Genomic DNA, 17,562 nt, shown 5'->3' with positions numbered 1-17,562 from the left:
GCAAACAGCATTGTTTCCTTTCCCTAATGTCTGTGACCCTATATCAGAGCAAACCTGCCAGCATTTTTGGGGTCATAACCCACCATTTGAGAAGCACTGATGTAGCAAATACACGCAGTAGAATGCAAAAGGCTAAATTTAAATGAATACGTTTCAAATCTTCTCCCTCCTACACACTCCACACGTCCAGCATGCACCAGAGAGAGAAGCACTAATGTCCTTCTTTGCATGGCTTCATGACAGGGGGGAGGCCGAGGGCAATATGGAAATGAGCGCATACTGATGCTCAACTCACAGCCTGTGTTACTGCCGTCTGAATGAATACACATGTATTAATGCATACACTTGTGCACATATGGCACAACTCCATTCATCACACTCTACATATGTACACATATACCGCCATCCTTGATCAAAGAGGTGATCTGCACGTAATGAGCCTTTCAAAATAACTCCCACACTATTTCTAAGCCTAACTCCTCTGTCTAACTAATGGAGAAACGCTTGGAGACCCAAGACTAATTTAAGGCGTTTAGTCAGCCTTCAAACAGCGAGTGAGAACAGTCAGTCAAGTCTTTGTTTTCCCCAGAGGTACATGTAAAAAGCTGTCTGAGAGGCTCCTAAGGGATGGGGCGTGGAGCAAAGCTGAGGGCTCAGAGTGTGAAAGGAAAGAGGAAGACAGCTCAAGCTCATAGACAGACAGTCATGAAATGGGGGAAAAAGTAATAGTCATAATACAGGGTTTAAAATGATTTGTTATCGCTGAGTGGGGAGTGTGTGTGTGCGTGTGTGTTGCTTCACAGTCAGCTACACTTGATGACAGCTAATTCACCATCCTACCCTGTGTGAGCAATGGGTTGGGATTTTGAGGGGCCACACAAATCACTAGCTGAATTCGTTCTCCTAGCCTTTTCTCTGAAGATGTATCAAAAACTCACTAGACCACTGACAGTGGCTACAGCACAAGCTGGGAGAACACGTCAGGTTTTGGCAAGAACAATCACTTTCTGAATTTCTGAGTTAACAAAGTTAACACTTTACATTATAGTTCCCTTTGTAAAGGGCTTATAAAGGTGTTCATAAATTACAAATTTACAAATGCATTATAAACTATTGATAAGCAGTTATAAATGCTCAGATAGAAGGGGGATTTTAATGCAATCCCTGCCTAACAGTGAGCTATATAAATGTTATAAATGCTTAATAAATACAGTAATAATTATTTCATAAAAAAAAAAAAAGACTATTATAGTGAGACTAAAGGGTGTTGTATTTATGGATTTCACATTAAATTATCATGACTTGTGTTACAATTCTTACTATGCTTAGAAGAAGCTATTCTATATCTTACCCTTTATACTCTGCAAAAGTTCATTATGCTTATCCACAGCAATGATTAAACATCTTTTATTTATCAAGATGAAATTATCAAACTTTATTTCCGGGAGGGGGGGGGGGGGGGGGGGGTCTATATTAGTTACATGTTAACCTTAATGTAGGGTGAACAGCTGTGAACCATTTATTAATGAGTTATAAGCATGAACAATTTGTGAATACAAATAAATAAATAAATAATAAAACGTTATCACCACATGGTCATTTAATATGTGTTATTTTAGAAGAATAAGAAAAAAAAACATAAAATAAACTCCACACACCATTATGCTGATATAACTGTGAGCCTACTGTGATATAAAATTGTGGTCACATAACCCCCCTCTAATGTTAATTATAGACCAATTAATCTCAATGTATCGTGTCATAGACTCGCACAAGACAAAAACAGGGGAAACCAATTAAAGCCGAGTGACTCAAAGGCCACGACTGAGTGATACTTCATGTTCATAATGGCCACAGATGCTGGAGTCACTTCATCTAATGGAGCAAACACTGGCGCCATGTGTGAAGGGACTACTGGAAACATCTGGCATGGCAATATTTGTCAGTTTTGAGGAAATTTATTTGGTTGTGGCTTTTGGGAATTACGGACATTTTATGTCCGCCATGGACATAAAATGTCCGTAATTCCCAAAAGCCATTTATCAGCCTGACACCCAGTCACCCAAGGGTTTTTTTTTTTTCTTTTTTTACAATTATGATCTCAATTCTCCAACCAGTGACAGGATTTTAAAGTTGTTGTAGTGTGTGGTAGGAGCACAAATAGACACACAGTCATACACATACACCACTTCATACTGCACTGATTTCAGTAATAAAACATCTCTCTTTTTTTTTTCTGTGTAAATAGCCTGTAAATGACAGGTCTTGAGTCTTCCATTAGGTTTTCTTATTTTAATTTTTGGGTTCATTTTGTTTTAACCCAATGATTCATTTAGTATGATTCATCTTATGCAGGAACATGCTTGTAGGAGTGAACTCCACCACTTCAAAAGTGGTTAACCAGCCTATTAAGCCTATACTATGACACAATCTGCTGAGTCACGCAAAGCCATAATTATTCCACCTCAAACATTCAAGCTTTCTGCTGCAGTGAGCACATGTTTAAAGATATCACAATGTGCTACCGGGGTTGTTTTTTTTTTTTTTACCAACGGTATCATCCCTCAGGATTTAGTCAGTGGTGTCTGCAGGGATAATCTGTAGACAAAAAATAAATAAAAATTGGACACACTATATATATTTATATATTTTTTAAAATTATATTATATTATATATATATATACATTTATTATATATATATATATATATATATATATATATATATATATATATATATATATATATATATATATATATATAAAAAAATTTATTATATATATATATATATATATATATATGAGAGACATGCTGCAAAGCAGAAACTAAATATTTAAACCTTTTAGTGTTGGATTGAAGACATTTTCAGTTTAATTTGTCTCCTTTGGTCTTAAAACGTATTTAGACCAGTGTGCAATTAAAAGTTGACTGCAGGATGCCGAGTCTGATTGAAACACCAATAGAGGAAGAAGAACTGAGACTAACAGGTAGTTAAGGCTGCGGTTATTCATGTTTGAATCCATATGACGCTTCACCAATTCATTATTAGTTAACTAGTTTTGAAGCATGTGTGTCAAACACGCCAAGAATTGGCTTAAATAACCTCGGCAGGTGATGTCACTGATAACGTGCACCTGCAGGTTATAAATAGACGTGAAACGGAAACATCCTCTGGTTACCCCTTTGTCTGAAGAGACATCCGGACACGTCGACAGTGCGGCATTGAGGCGCAGCATCTCGTTCCCGCTTTTCCAGGTAACAGGGTTACAGTCAAGTAACCCGAGACGTTCCCTATCAAAAGCTACTCTCGATGCTGCGCTCAATAGCGCTAATGGGAACGAGAATACCAACGCAGCCGCACTGTAAGTGTCTGGACCCCCAAGGTTGTTTAGTGTGTACGCACAAACATCGAATAGGTCTCAGACATGACTCTGGGATGTGGACTCAAGGGCATGCGAGCCCGGAGTAGCTTCAACATACTATAGAATCTACTATAGAAACTATAGAATCTGACAAATGTGTGGAAAGGACCAACCTGCCGCATCACACACTTGCTGCAAGGGCGCACCTCTTGCTCAAGCCATTGAAGATGCAACCCAACTGGTTGAATGGGCACTAACTCCTAGAGGCGAAGTTTGACCACGCGCCTCGTAGGCTAGGGCAATAGCAACCACCCAATGTGAAACTGTTTGCCTGGTGGCAGCCGCACCCCTAACTGCGGCCCCCACGGCATATGAAAAGCTGCTCTGACTTACGCCACTGGCTAGTGCGGTGGAAGTAAATCTGAAGAGCACATACTGGACACAGTAAGTGAAGTCTTTTCTGCTCCGGTGTTGTAAATGGCGGAGGACAGAAGTCTTTGGAAATGAGTAGGCTGGACATCCAAAGTATAGAACCTGACAAATGTGTGCGGAGAGGACCAACCTGTCGCATCACACACTTAAGCAGGAGCATCCCTCACCCAATGTGAAACTGTTTGCCTGGAGGCACCTGGAGCACTACGGCTAAATCCCCTGAAGGGGCCGTAGCTCTAGTGGGTGCCTCAACCTCTGAGCCCCATGAATGAAGTGGGCAACTAGAGGGTGCTTCCCCACAGAAACCCAGTCAATCAAAACATGGCAAGCCAAACTAGCGGCCATGTAAGTTCTGAGAGTACTATGTGTGTGGGCATGTGCCTGAGGACAATTTCTCTGGCAGGAACTCCAGTACTGAAACAATTTGGCAGTGAGCTGGGTCTGCATGGTGTGTCATGTCCAGCATCTCTAGTTGGTCCCCCTCAGGGGCCAGATGTGAAGGTTCCAGAGCTCAGGCCGGGGATGAAGTACTGTCCCCTGTGCCTGAGAGAAGATCTCTCCTGACTTGAATCGCCCATAGCGAGCCATTGAGGAGTGATATTAGATCTGAGAACCAAACTCCAGTCGGCCAACGGGGCTCTATCAGTAAGAGGCGAGACCCCTGTCGACGGACCTTGGCCAGGACTCCCGGGAGCAGAGCAATCGGAGGAAAGGCATAAAGATGCAGATTTGACTACTTAGGGGTGGAGTTTCCATTTCCTATGTTTCACAGCTTGTCTGGACAGCAAGTCTGCTCCCACATTCATATGCCCAGGAATGTAAATCGCCCTAAGGGACAGGAACTTGTCCTGTGCCCAAAGTAGAACCTGGTACGCTAACTCGTTCGAGCGGCACGACTGCAGTCCGCCCTGGCGATTTATGTAAGAGACTACAGATGTGTTGTCCACCCGCACTAGGACATGGTAGCCTCTCAACTGCTGGAGGAAGTATTTCAGGTCCAGAAATACAGTCTTCATTTCGAGGCAATTGATGTGCCAATTCGAGAAGATGACCTCTCCAGATCCCTTGGGCTGGACAGCCAACTAAGCCGCTCCCCAGCCCATGAGGGAAGCGTCTGTCATTAGCATCTTGCGATGACAACACGGACCTAGAGTGGGACCCAAAGTCAGAAACCGTGGTCTGAACCACATAGATAGGGTACGAAGCCCCTGGCGCGTAACCCTTATTTGCCACTGGGGGTTGACCCTTGGATGAAATCCCCTGGCTCTGAGCCACAACTGAAACGATCTCATGTGCAGGAGGCCCAAAGGTACACCATGGATGCAGCTGCCATGAGACCCGAACAGTTACTTTCTGGCCTAGCTTGATGTTCTTTAGGGTGTTTAGAATGGATTTGACACATGCAGGAGACAGCTGTGCCTGCATTGTGATCGAATCCCATACCACACCCAAATACGTTGTCCTCTGAGCCGGAGAGAGAATGCTTTTCTTGGCGTTGAGTCTCAACCCCAGAGATTCGAGATGAGCTAGGACGACATGCTGATGTCGAAGCGCAAGCTCTTGAGACTGGGTCAGATTCAGCCAGTCGTTTATATACATTTTAAATGTGGATGCCCTGGAGTCGTAGAGGAGCCAGAGCTGCATCCATGAATTTCGTGTAATTGCGGGATAACAAAGCTAGGCCGAATGGAAGAACCTGATACTGGGAAGCTTCGCCCCCGAAAGCAAACCTCAGGAACCTCCTGAGTTGTGGCAATATTTCAAAATGAAAATACACATTCATTAGATCTATGATTGGACGCAGCCCCCTGTCTTTCTTGGAAATCAAGAAATACCGACTGTAATAGCCTGACTCTCTGTCTGGCAGGGGAACACATTCTATTCAGAAGACGATGTGCAAACTGAACCCTGTAGCCCTCCACTACAGTTCTTTCGACTCATGGGGAGATATTTGGCAGTAGCTTCCACGCTGCCAGCTTCTCCAAAAGGGGCACTAATTGTGACACTTTGTTTGTTGTGGGGGGGGGGGGGTTGGTGGGGTTAGATGTCTGGTGTCCTGAAACGAGACAGGAAGCAAACAGAGCATGTATCATTTCACTGGAGACCACTGCCCCCCGAAACACCGGAGGTGGCGGAGGTTGTTCAGTGATCCCCTAAGGGTGCCAGGAAGGAGCCTTACACTTCTGATGGAATTTTCCAGGGCCCTCCCTGGGGGGACACACCCTTTGTCCTGGGCACAGCTTAAGGCCCTTGATTTGGTCGTGATGACCGTACTTTAGTCCAGCTCCATCTGCGGCTGCCAAGTGTTACAAGCTGCTCCCCAGTCTTATGAGGGGGCCAGAGGAGCTGGATCGGGTCGGGACTGTTTATTTATTTATTTTTTTGACAGCCCCGACACTTAAGCACAGTGAGTGAGAAACATATTAAAAGTCTCCTCCTAGCACTCAGATTTTTAGATCAGCCTGATACGCCTGCAGAACCCATGGTGTGCAGGGCAGCACTAGTCTGACCCACAGCATGAAATGCGTTCCATCCAAGTGTAGATGTTGCTACAGTACGTTTGGCAGGGAACAATTGCTGTCTTTTCGTATATATATATATATATATATGTTATTCATCATCATCATCATCATCTCATCATCTCATCATCATTTTTTAATTTATATTTTTATTTAAATGATGTTGCTCCAATAGGGGAGAGATAGCAGCTAGCGTCTCTCTCACCTATGAAATCATAATGTACAAAATTTAATTTTAAGGCTTTAATCTGGTCACTGCACGAGTCACCACCTAGTAACTCCTCATGTGCTTATAATCGCGAGAGGAGCACTAGGAGAGAGCACTCTCAATGTCCATTTCAACAGAAGCTAGAGCTACAGCAGCCTCTGCCCAATCCGAAGAAGTGCCTGGGCACGCTTCAGAGGTGGGCACGAGAACCGTCAGATCTTCCAGATCAGAGCGCGATCTTAATGAGCGGGAAGCGGCTCGTTCCTCGTGAGAGCAAAGAGCCTAGCGCGGACAGGAAGTGAACCGCTGTGTTTACAACTGCCACTATAGAACGCGAAAGCAGCCTTTTTTTTTTCAAACAATAAACATGCGATTTCTCTTCAGAGATCAGCCATGGAGAGCGAGGCACGCATCTCTTATAGAATCAGCAAGAATAGTTAGAACTTTCTTTTTCCTTTTTTTTTTTAACTCTCAACATACTTCCTTTTAAACTAATACTTTCATCAGCGTGACACACACACACACACAATGCGGTCTCTAAAGACAAAGAAACCTGAGGATGTTTCCGTTTCACGTCTATTTATAACCTGCCGGTGCACGTTATCAGTGACGTCACAGGTTATTTAAGCCAATTCTTGGCGTGTTTGACACACATGCTTCACAACCGGTCGAACAAAGAATGTTCTCATTAGTGCTATTGAGCGCAGCATGAAGAGTAGCTTTTGATAGGGAACAGTAATGCTGTGAAATATTACTACAGTTTATTTTTTTTTTGTTATTCCAGTCTTCAGTGTCATGTGAACCTTTATAAATCATTCTAATATGCTAATTTAGTGTAAGAAACATTTATTATTATTGAAATCAATGTTGAAATCAGTTGTGAAATTTAATATTAATGTATAAAATTATAAAAGTATGTATTGCCACCATTGATCATAGTAAAGCAAGATAGCAAATATAAGCTTCTTAAAATAAATAAATAAATAAATATATTAATAAACAAATAAAAATCTGATCCCACATTAAATTAATTTTAAAACATCATTATTGTGACATTAAAAACAAACATTGGGTCATGATAACTGGTCCATGCTTTATGGTTTTGTATTACCGTTGGAATTTTCCTCTTATATTCACCATAAGACTTCCTGAAACAGTGTTGTATAATGTTAAACTGTATGTGCTTGGCTAACAATAATCTAGAGAGCATTATGTCTTTTCAGAATAAACGCAGAGACATCCCAATCACAGACCACAATTACTCAATTAACATATAGTTGACATACAAGCACTCATGCTTAACACAACATGACTTAAAGTAGCTGCAAACACAGCAAATAATACAGTAAACTGTAAAATGGTGAACAATAAAGCTTAGCTTGCTGGGAACCCTAGCCCACAGTCTCCAGTTCACTTTCACCTTTTAAAGTACATTTACAGCTCAGTTGCATTGTTATTGTAGAGTTAACTAGGTTGTGTAGAATGGTCAAATATAGTCTCTAAACACTGGTGGGGTCATAATACTCAGTGAATTTTGAGAATAGGCACAGGGGTCTATTCAATTTCACCAAGGACTCAGAAGTGACAGCAGTTACAAATTTATACCTTGATATATTTGACATAGTCGTGTGGCTGCAATATCTGAAAAGATGAACTGAGGATAAAGGACATAAATTGACTCTGACAGGTTACTCTAAAAGGTGCCTGGTATAAGTGCTGATATTTTCTAATGAAAGCCTTGGATGTTACAGTAAAGAACTTAAAATGAATGGTGAGATTCAAGATATTGAGGAGACGGGCCAAATTCTCATCCCCCTCAAGAAATGAAATAAATAAAAGAAAAAAGCATGCTGCTGAGTATTCCACTTCCTTCATGTCCGAAAGTGCCACTTCTTCAGTTATGAAATCTCACACGTTTGTCCACTATGGGCTTAAAGAAATTTCCCCAGTGTGTCACAAAGCAATTTCACACAACTGAGAAAGTTAAAGTGCTACTGACAAATCTGCTGCTCCTCAAAGAAATCCATGTTTACCTCTAGCTCTTTTTCCTTATATTTTATAAACAAATACACCTGTAAGAATTTTAATAAAGAAATTAATACTTTCATTAAGCAAGGATGCACTCCATTGATCAAAAGTTATAGTAAATAACCTTACTTCATTACTTCATCCCTACATCTGCTTACTGTCAGTCTTGGGAATTTATAGCTCATTATATATGCATGGATCAACAGCTTAATCCTAATGATAAAACACTGGTTCATAGATACCATTTTGCTTTGAGTATGAGGCCTTTGGTTTCTATTCCACTCTAACGTAATTGTATATAAAACAAGTGGTGCGGACCTGTCCCCAACTCCCCCGCCCTAGATGACACTAGCATTTGCATTCTATTCACCATCACTGCACCTTATGTCTTATAGACAGTAAACATCTGAGGTAGAAATGACTGGAAAGGATGACAGTAAAGAAAAATGATGTTAACGAGAGACAGACAAAACCGACACCGGGTGTATGTCGCCTCTAATTGAAATCACTAGAGCTGAAGAAAGGTCATGTGGCAACTACCACAGAATTTCGCCTTAGACCAATCTGATGTTTATAACACACCTCTCTGTGTTCTAACCCAGCAGCTCCACAGCACCAAAAGCTTCATCCCAAGAGACATCATTAAAGTCAAGCTAACTCCCTAAATACTTAGAGATTTCTCCCTTTTTTTCTACTTTCCCCTCCCCGTCTCTCTTTCTAGCTCTCTCTCCATCTATAATCCTCACTCTTTACCTGCGAGAAGCTACTGGTGCAAACAGTGGTTAACTTGTTACACTCAAAAGTCTGCAGTCAGACTCTGCCTATCATTTTTTTTTCAGCCGAATTTCATCTCAGCTCCTCACAGAGGTCAGAGTTTTAGACTACGCTTCTGCACAGACTACCCCGCTGAATATCAATTCAATGAAGGATCCAATTCAGTCTCTCTTTCTTTTACAAGCAGGAATTTAAAGAATAAATCTGAGGTTGACATGAGGCTACTCATCGTAAAACTAGAGGTAAATGGACTGAAACTTCCATCCACTGTGATTGTCTGCATTATCAATCAAATGTACTCTGCTGAAGAAACTGCATATGAATACTAATCCGCCACCAAAGAAACTCAAAGAAATGGATTGATACACAAAGATGTAAGCCTGCCATCCCCATCAATCATTGGTAATGGACTGACATGAAATGGTTCTGTGAATGGACAACGCTTTTGAAACTTTTCTAATTATTATAATAATAGTTGCAGCCAAGGTGGGAATTTGTTAGAAAGACAACAGTTTTGATTTCTAGAGTGGATAATGGAGGGATCCTAGTAAATTCAGAGCTTCCCAGCTGAAGAAAACAAAAAACAACAACAACAGCAACCAAAACAGCATAAATTGTCACCAGCATGCATTATGTTTTTGGGGCCCTAAGCAAGTGGTACATGGTGGCCCCCCTCAGTAGAAATCATGTTCCTCCGGGCCAGGGGCGTCATGCACATGTAATGGTGGTGGTGGTGGGAGAGGGTCATGTGACACACAGCAGCCAAGATAGCGCTGTATAACTGATGTAGGCCTGTTGGGTTTACTATTTTTTTATTTTTTTTTATATTCCCAAAAGTGTTAAATATATCACAAAAAAATCAATTTGAATTTAGCAGCTGATGATAATCACACTGGTGTGATCATATCAAACTTAAAGATATTATTAGGGTATTTTTTGGAAACTGCATTCAAAATCCACTTGGGTCAAAAATCTGAGGGGCATGTGTGGGTTTGAATGGGCATGATGCCACGCAAACCACTTGATTGCGTGGGGCCCTGTGGTCCGGGGTGCCACAGAGCCCCACGCAATCAAGTGGTTTGCGTGGTGCCTAAATACAATACTTGGGTGTGTTGGTATTTCAACAAGGCTTCTTGACTGGATTAATCACTTCTTTCAGCAGCCAGTTCCCCATAAAAAGAGAGAGCGATGGAAAGAGAGAAAAAACACATTCCATTCAACCAACCATACATATTGCTATGGTTGGTATGGTTGGTGGCTAAATGTTTCTTTTTCAACACAGCAATGCTGCTCGACCAGCACTAACCAGCATAAACTAACCAGAATATTTTGAAATTACATTTATTCCTGTGAAGGCAAAACTGAAATCATTACCAGTTTTCAGTTTCATATGATCGTTCAGAAATAATTTGATGATTTGATGCTAAATTATTATCAAATATAAATGGTGTTCAATTATTATTATTATTATTATTATTATTACTTCCTTTAAAGTTTTATACACGTATTTCTGCAATGCTTTGGCAATATGTACACAAACAACAAAAAACACTCTATCAATGAACAACAATTTAAGATAAACAGACTGACAGGAAGAAATATTTCTGCAAACTACAGGTTCATTCACTGATGGATCTTCACCCAGACTTAATCTGCCCGTGTCAATCTGTTACCTGAATCCAGGGCCATCTGTCATTCTCGGCTGAGGTCCAGGCATTCACAAGACCCTTCTTATTCAGCCGGGCAAAGTAAGGGTACCATTTCTGGAGGCCGAAGAGAGCTCGGTGAGTGGAGGAGGCCGTTATCTGCTGGTTGGAGATGATGCCACCCTCCATGCCTAGTGGACCGGAACATTCTGCTCAATACACACAAAGAATGACACACAAATGGTGAGGTTAGACTTACAGTGTACAGACAAACGCAATCATGGATCAATCAACAAATCAAAAAGTTTTTGACAAGTGACAACAGCTCTCAGTACAAATGTGTTATTTGCACATGATTTTTATATTTTGTGTGAAGTTATCATATACTACTTGTCAAAAGTTTGAAATAACATAGATTTTTTTTTTTTTTTTACTAAGTCTACATTTATTTGATCAAACAGTTTTACTGTTTACAACAAACTGTTTACTGTTTATTTATTTATTTTTAAACATTTTAAATGTGATTTATTTCTGTGATGGAAAAGCTGAATTTTCAGCAGTCCACTTTAGCCGGCACATCAAGTTAAACTGAAAGTGACAGTGAAGACATAATGTGACAAAAGATCACTGAGCACCAAATCAGCATATTAGATTGATTTCTGAAGGATCATGTGATACTGAAGACTGGAGTAATGGCTGCTCATCTTAGTCAACACAGGAATAAATTACGTTTTAAAACTTATTAATAATATTAATAATAATAATAAACTTAAAATTAAAATGTAATTAAATTAAAACAGTGACATCTGCTGACAGGCACCAAGCTGCGTTGTCACAGGAACATGCCAGCTGAAGGTGAGGACACTCCGTTTACCAAGTGCATTCCAAACAATTAAATAATAGAACACACATGCCCTGCTCACTCCATAGTCCCTACTCCAAGGTGATAGGGATGATCTCTTCAATTTGGAATTTGCCGGTGAACCGTATGGTACACAATACACATACCATTACAACCCTAATATTTAGATGTCTGTGTCCTTGATAGCATCACTCTGGGAATCACTAAGCTTGCTTGTATGCTCCTCCAAGATCTCTCCAGTGGACACATTGTCTTCTTCCTCTTATTTAAAAAAAAAGAAATTCCTTTTATTCAGCATTTGAGTTGATTTCCAACGTAATGGGACATGATTCCACCCACAGGAATCCCCTTTTGCACATTGTTTTAATTAAGGGCAATATTGGTCTTGGCTCTTTTTCAAAATACTAAAGCACACAACAAGCCGCACTGTAAGTGAACATGTTTCCATGCATTTATAATCTTCATCCTTGAAAGGTGTGATTTGATTCTTCTCAAGGCACTCAGGGACATGTCTCTTATTTATAAAGTCAGCATGGTGTTTTCACAGGCTGCACACATAGCTGTGTGAACATTTAATTGGAGAAGCATGAATTCCATATGTAATGCAGTTGAAGCATTGCCAATGACCTCAATGTCAAAACAGCTTTAACCAGAGTTTGTGCTTTTAATCGTCAGAGATAAAATGTGCAAACCGCTAAAATACAATTGGGTCAACGACTAGGTTTCACCTAGATTTTCTAGAAAAAAAAAAAAAATTGTTTTTAATAAATAAATATTTTTTAAACCTAATTTGCATGCATGTTAAAATGTAGTTACATGCTAAAGATCAAAACAAAGGAAGATAAATGCAGTGTTGTATGAAATATTGTACACCTGCTGCTATACAACCTACTGTTTTCCAGAGAGAGAAAATTAAAGGAAGATCTTTCAAAGATGAACCGACAATCTATCCACCGTGTGGCTGCTAGTTCACTACAGAGCATTCTGTAATATACAGCTTAAAGACTTAAACATTAGAAAGTTGGTCTGTAAGTAATATTGTACAAATCTTATATCATCAGTCTGAAATTGATGGATGACTTTATGAATGAGAACGAGGAGTGTAAATCATGAATTCCTTAGACTGAACTTTTGACCAACAACTGCATATTTAAAACAGCAGCTAAAATGTACATCAGTATGAAGAAATTAATTCACTTTACTTTAAAACTGTTTATTAAATCTTTACTCCAGTAAAAAATTCTATTTACATTAAAAATACGCTGTATAGCAATTCAACACTATATATAACCATTCCATATATGCAAACCTGGACCACAAAACCAGTCATAAGGGTAAATTTATCTAAATTGAGATTTATAAGAGATATGAGATTTAAATGAGATAAATAAGCTTTCCTTTCATGTATGGTTTGTTATGAAAGGATAGTATTTGACCAAGATACAACTATTGAAAATCTGGAATCTGAGGGTGCACAAAAATCTAAATATTGAGAAAATCACCTTTGAAGTTGTCCAAATGAAGTTCTTAGCAATGCATATTACTGACCAAAAATTAGGTTTTGATATATTTACGGAAGAAATTGTACAAAATATCTTAATTGAACATGATCTTTACTTTTTGTGGTTCAGGGTCCAAAAACTATCATTTACAATAATTATACTAAAAATAACTGACTAAAAATATATTATAATTATACTTTTCATGGAGTACTGAGTCATCAGCATATTTCCATACTGCCCATACTGTCAGTTTCAAACTTTTCACTATTAAAAAAAAAAAAAAAGAAAAGAAAAAAAAAGTCCCCAATCTGATCAAAACTGTTCTAAAAACCAAACAATAAACTGTTGAATGAACATGATGACATCTTGTGTCCACCACCTACTATCTGTTCTAAATGCACAACATCACCATAGAATACCAACAAATGTGCCCTCATTTCCCACTCCATTTCTGTGCAATTTAACACTGTTGCTGGGGTTGTAACCCCACAAACGCATCAATTAATATTTTTCAGGATCTATCTTTTTTCCATGTAAATACCTCCGTAGTGTTGGACTGATTTTATAGAAATGTACATAGGACAGACACTGTGTTGATAAACATCTTCAATTCCATTTGGGGTTTGACATTTCCAGTGTCTTTTCTTTACTCTGGGTGCTCAATCTTAATATTTACCAAGGCTTGGCACTCCATAGCTCCCGACTGATTCATCTCAATTGCCTGTTGCTCTTTGAAGGAGTCAGAAAGTTCTCTTTTGCTTCTTACTTTTTCATCCCTCAATCACAAAGACAGTTTTGTGAGGATTCAAAGACCAGGCACATCACAAGAGTAAACGTATGACACCTACAGTCACAATATATTTCTGTTCGCTGAGAATCCGTGGATTCAGAGTTCAATTATGTCAAAACATAAAAAACTCAGACTTAGCCTCTCTCCGTTTCTCTCCCTCTCTCTTGCCATGCCTTTTTTAATACCATACCGATTTTCTTATTTTCAAAAGTTTAGCATTAAAGAGATATGTTTCACAAACGGCTAACAGTTCTTTCATCATTGTGGATCTGCTGTTTCTCTGTGGGGTATTAATTTAAGCCCAGTGGAGACTGCAAGCAGACAGTTACAGGACTGAACTAATATATAAGTGATTCCTCTGAGAAATAGCACATTTATTTTATATAATTTTATCTGCTTAATGATTAAAAATCTGAAGCTATAGTATCCATCTATATGTGGAACTATCCTTCCATACTTCAATAGCAATTTTAAAACTTGTTTGCAATTCAAATTTAAAAGGCATTCTCAATTAAATTATAAAGGGCTGCTTCAGGTTTGAATGAGGGAGAAGATTTTCAGTGAAAAGTGACATAAAATGTAATTTGTGAATCATACAGTAGGACTATTTTTATGACACTTTATGACCTGGATTTAAAGCTTCAAAGTTACAATCACCATTCTTTCATCCCTTGTCCATCAACTTTGTTGTTCCATGGATGACATATATATATATATATATATATATATATATATATATATATATATATATATATATATATATATATATATATATATATATATATATATATATGTATATATATATATATATATATATACAAACACACACACACACACACATATATATATATATATATATATATATATATATATATATATATATACACTGAAGAAGAAAAAAACACCCTGTATTAGTCTTATTAAAACTGAGACATAACATTATTTTAATCTTATTAAAACTGAGACATAACAGAATTTGTCTCTGGCGGCATTGTGACTTGCGCTGACACAAGGCTCAGCATGTGATCTGCCATCTTGAATGAATTGCCTGCTAGCCACCCACCACAGTAGCAGCAGTAGCAGCAGCAGCATGCAGATCTTCTATACTGATCTTCCAGCATACATCAGCAGCCCAACAGACAGTGGCCATCACTAATGATACAGCCACAGCAGCATGGCAGATGAATCCATATCTCAGCAGGCCTACTTATATAATCCATATATTGAGTTGAATTCCACCTCAATCTTTGGTACCTGTGCTAATGAGGAAAAAAGGGAATTTAGCTCCTCCTTGTCAAGATTAAAGGAGATACAAGCTACAAGGACAGCACTATACATCAGTTTTGATCATTCACTATACATCAGATTTGATCGTTTTGTTTAAAACATGTAAAACAGGAGTTGCATTTTAATGTATAATTCTAAAAGGCTGAAGGTAAAGACTGCACTTCTGTCTGCAATGCCCTGCTGTGCTTTCTGTTAAAGGAATTATATCTGAATTTATTATTTTGGCAATTCCAATTTGTGATATTTTTCTTATTGAAACTAGCAAGTGCTTTGAACAACGGATTTCCCATCTGTTACTTTTATTAAAAAAAAACTAGGTCTGTTGACAAAAAAAAAAAAACAAAGAAAGAAAGACAAAGAAAGAAGAAAAAAAAGAGGTCTTCGGAACTTTATTTTAAATCTTTATATTTCTCTGCAAGAGGTAAAAGCAATTAATTTATACAGCACTGTATTTACTGTATATTCCATTTTGTTGTTTTTAAGATTGTTTTTTTTTTTTAAGATTACATTTTAATCACATTGGCTCCTTGCTAGATTTGATTTTTTTTTTTCTTGCAGTCCCTCTCAACACATACAAAACTCTGGCACTCTGTACTGACTAATGGTTGGACAGAGAATAAATGTTTATGAAGCAGAAGGAGCTCCTTCTGGAATAAATAAGCTGCCAAATATTGATTTCAAAACTCTGATGAAAATTATGGATGTTCTCTCAAGAGATGGATTATCTGACTGCACCCGTAGTCCACAAAAAAAAAAAAAAAACCTTTATTCATGTTACTGACAAGGTATTTTTTTTTTGTATTGATGATTTGCCTTGTGAAAAGTGAAAAAAAAAAAAACTGGATTTGAATTAACCTTTTGAGGTTCAGAATCAGAAATCAGAAGTATTGGAAAGGCTATTCTGAAAATGTAAGATTTGTTATTTTTAATTGTGCAAGGTATAATGGCAGCCAATGTTCCTGAAATGAGGAATTATTGAATGAAATACTTAATAAATAAATATGTTTTATTAACTGCATAGCCAAATGAACTGAATAGAGATGTAACCATCAATTTACAGAATACCTTTATCAACATGGAGGCAACTGCAAACATCCTGACAATTTCTTCATGCAGGTTGTATCAAACAGTTGATAAGCAAGCACACAAGTAAATGTCAAAACAAACTATGGGAACATTTTTTATTTTTATTTACACTCGGATTGACAAACTGATCAAGGAGACACAGGAGCTGAGAAGCAGCTTGCAATTCTCCCAGAAGCACATTGATGATCTAATAAAGAAAAATGATAAAACTGAGTCAGAAAGAACAATTGCTTGTGCTGAAACCAGAATAATGCAGGTGAAATTGGCAGAAATGACTGAGAAAGTGGATTACTTGGATGGTCAAACAAGAAGGAATAACCTTGTTGTGGATGGCATTCCTGAGACCCAGAATGAAAGCTGGAAAGAGGTCGAGGACAAAGTCAAGTATGTGATAAATGAGAAGCTTCACCTGGACAGATGTCAGATGGTGATTGAACGTGCACATAGGACTGGCAATCCATCCGGATATTCTGGAAAGAGACCTAGACCTATCATGGTCAAATTCCTCTGATACAAATATAAAATGACTGTTCTGGGAAAGACTAAGGACCTGAAAGGGACCAACATCTATGTGAACGAGGACTATACTGAAGCCATCAGGCAAAAGCATAAGGAACTCATTCCAGCCATGAAAGCTGCCAGAGAACGAGGTGACATAGCCTACATCCGACATGACAAGCTTATTGTCCATCACCCTGCCCGAAAGCATAAGGATAGGAAAGGAACTAACAGCCAGGAGTTGGAGCTAAGAGCTGAAGTGAGGGGCTTCCGGTGACGTCATGGTTGGAACAACAGGTTAGAGCCGAGGCTCCGTTAGAAAAAAAAAAGTTAGAAAACAGTGACAACTGCAGATATATAAAGTTTTAAGGGTGGAAAATAGCCTGTGAACAAGATGACCACCACATCGAGAACGAGAGGACAAGGAAAACTAGGACATTTGAAAGAAACCGAAAACAAACCACCAACTACAAACAGCGCTAGCTTAGATGCTAGCCGCGAGGAGCAGGTAGCACGTGAGGGCGAAATGTCTTTGATTCAAGAAATAAGAAAACTTTGTGAAGAAAACAGT

General features: G+C 38.8%; 1 protein-coding gene across 3 annotated transcripts in view; it reads right to left on the bottom strand.

The window, feature by feature from the left end:
* The window catches only part of LOC132139091 (EGF-like repeat and discoidin I-like domain-containing protein 3), a 224,988-nt gene that overhangs the window by 42,007 nt on the left and 165,419 nt on the right, over nt 1–17,562 (bottom strand). For all 3 annotated transcript variants that reach the window (XM_059547727.1, XM_059547729.1, XM_059547728.1), the window contains one exon: nt 10,994–11,175. In XM_059547727.1, coding sequence (XP_059403710.1) covers nt 10,994–11,175 — 182 coding nt within the window. The remainder of the gene's footprint in view (nt 1–10,993; nt 11,176–17,562) is intronic.

This window comes from Carassius carassius, chromosome 4 (assembly GCF_963082965.1).
Source record: "Carassius carassius chromosome 4, fCarCar2.1, whole genome shotgun sequence".
Classification (NCBI taxonomy): Eukaryota; Metazoa; Chordata; class Actinopteri; order Cypriniformes; family Cyprinidae; genus Carassius; species Carassius carassius.
This window is presented reverse-complemented; position numbering and strand designations above follow the sequence as displayed.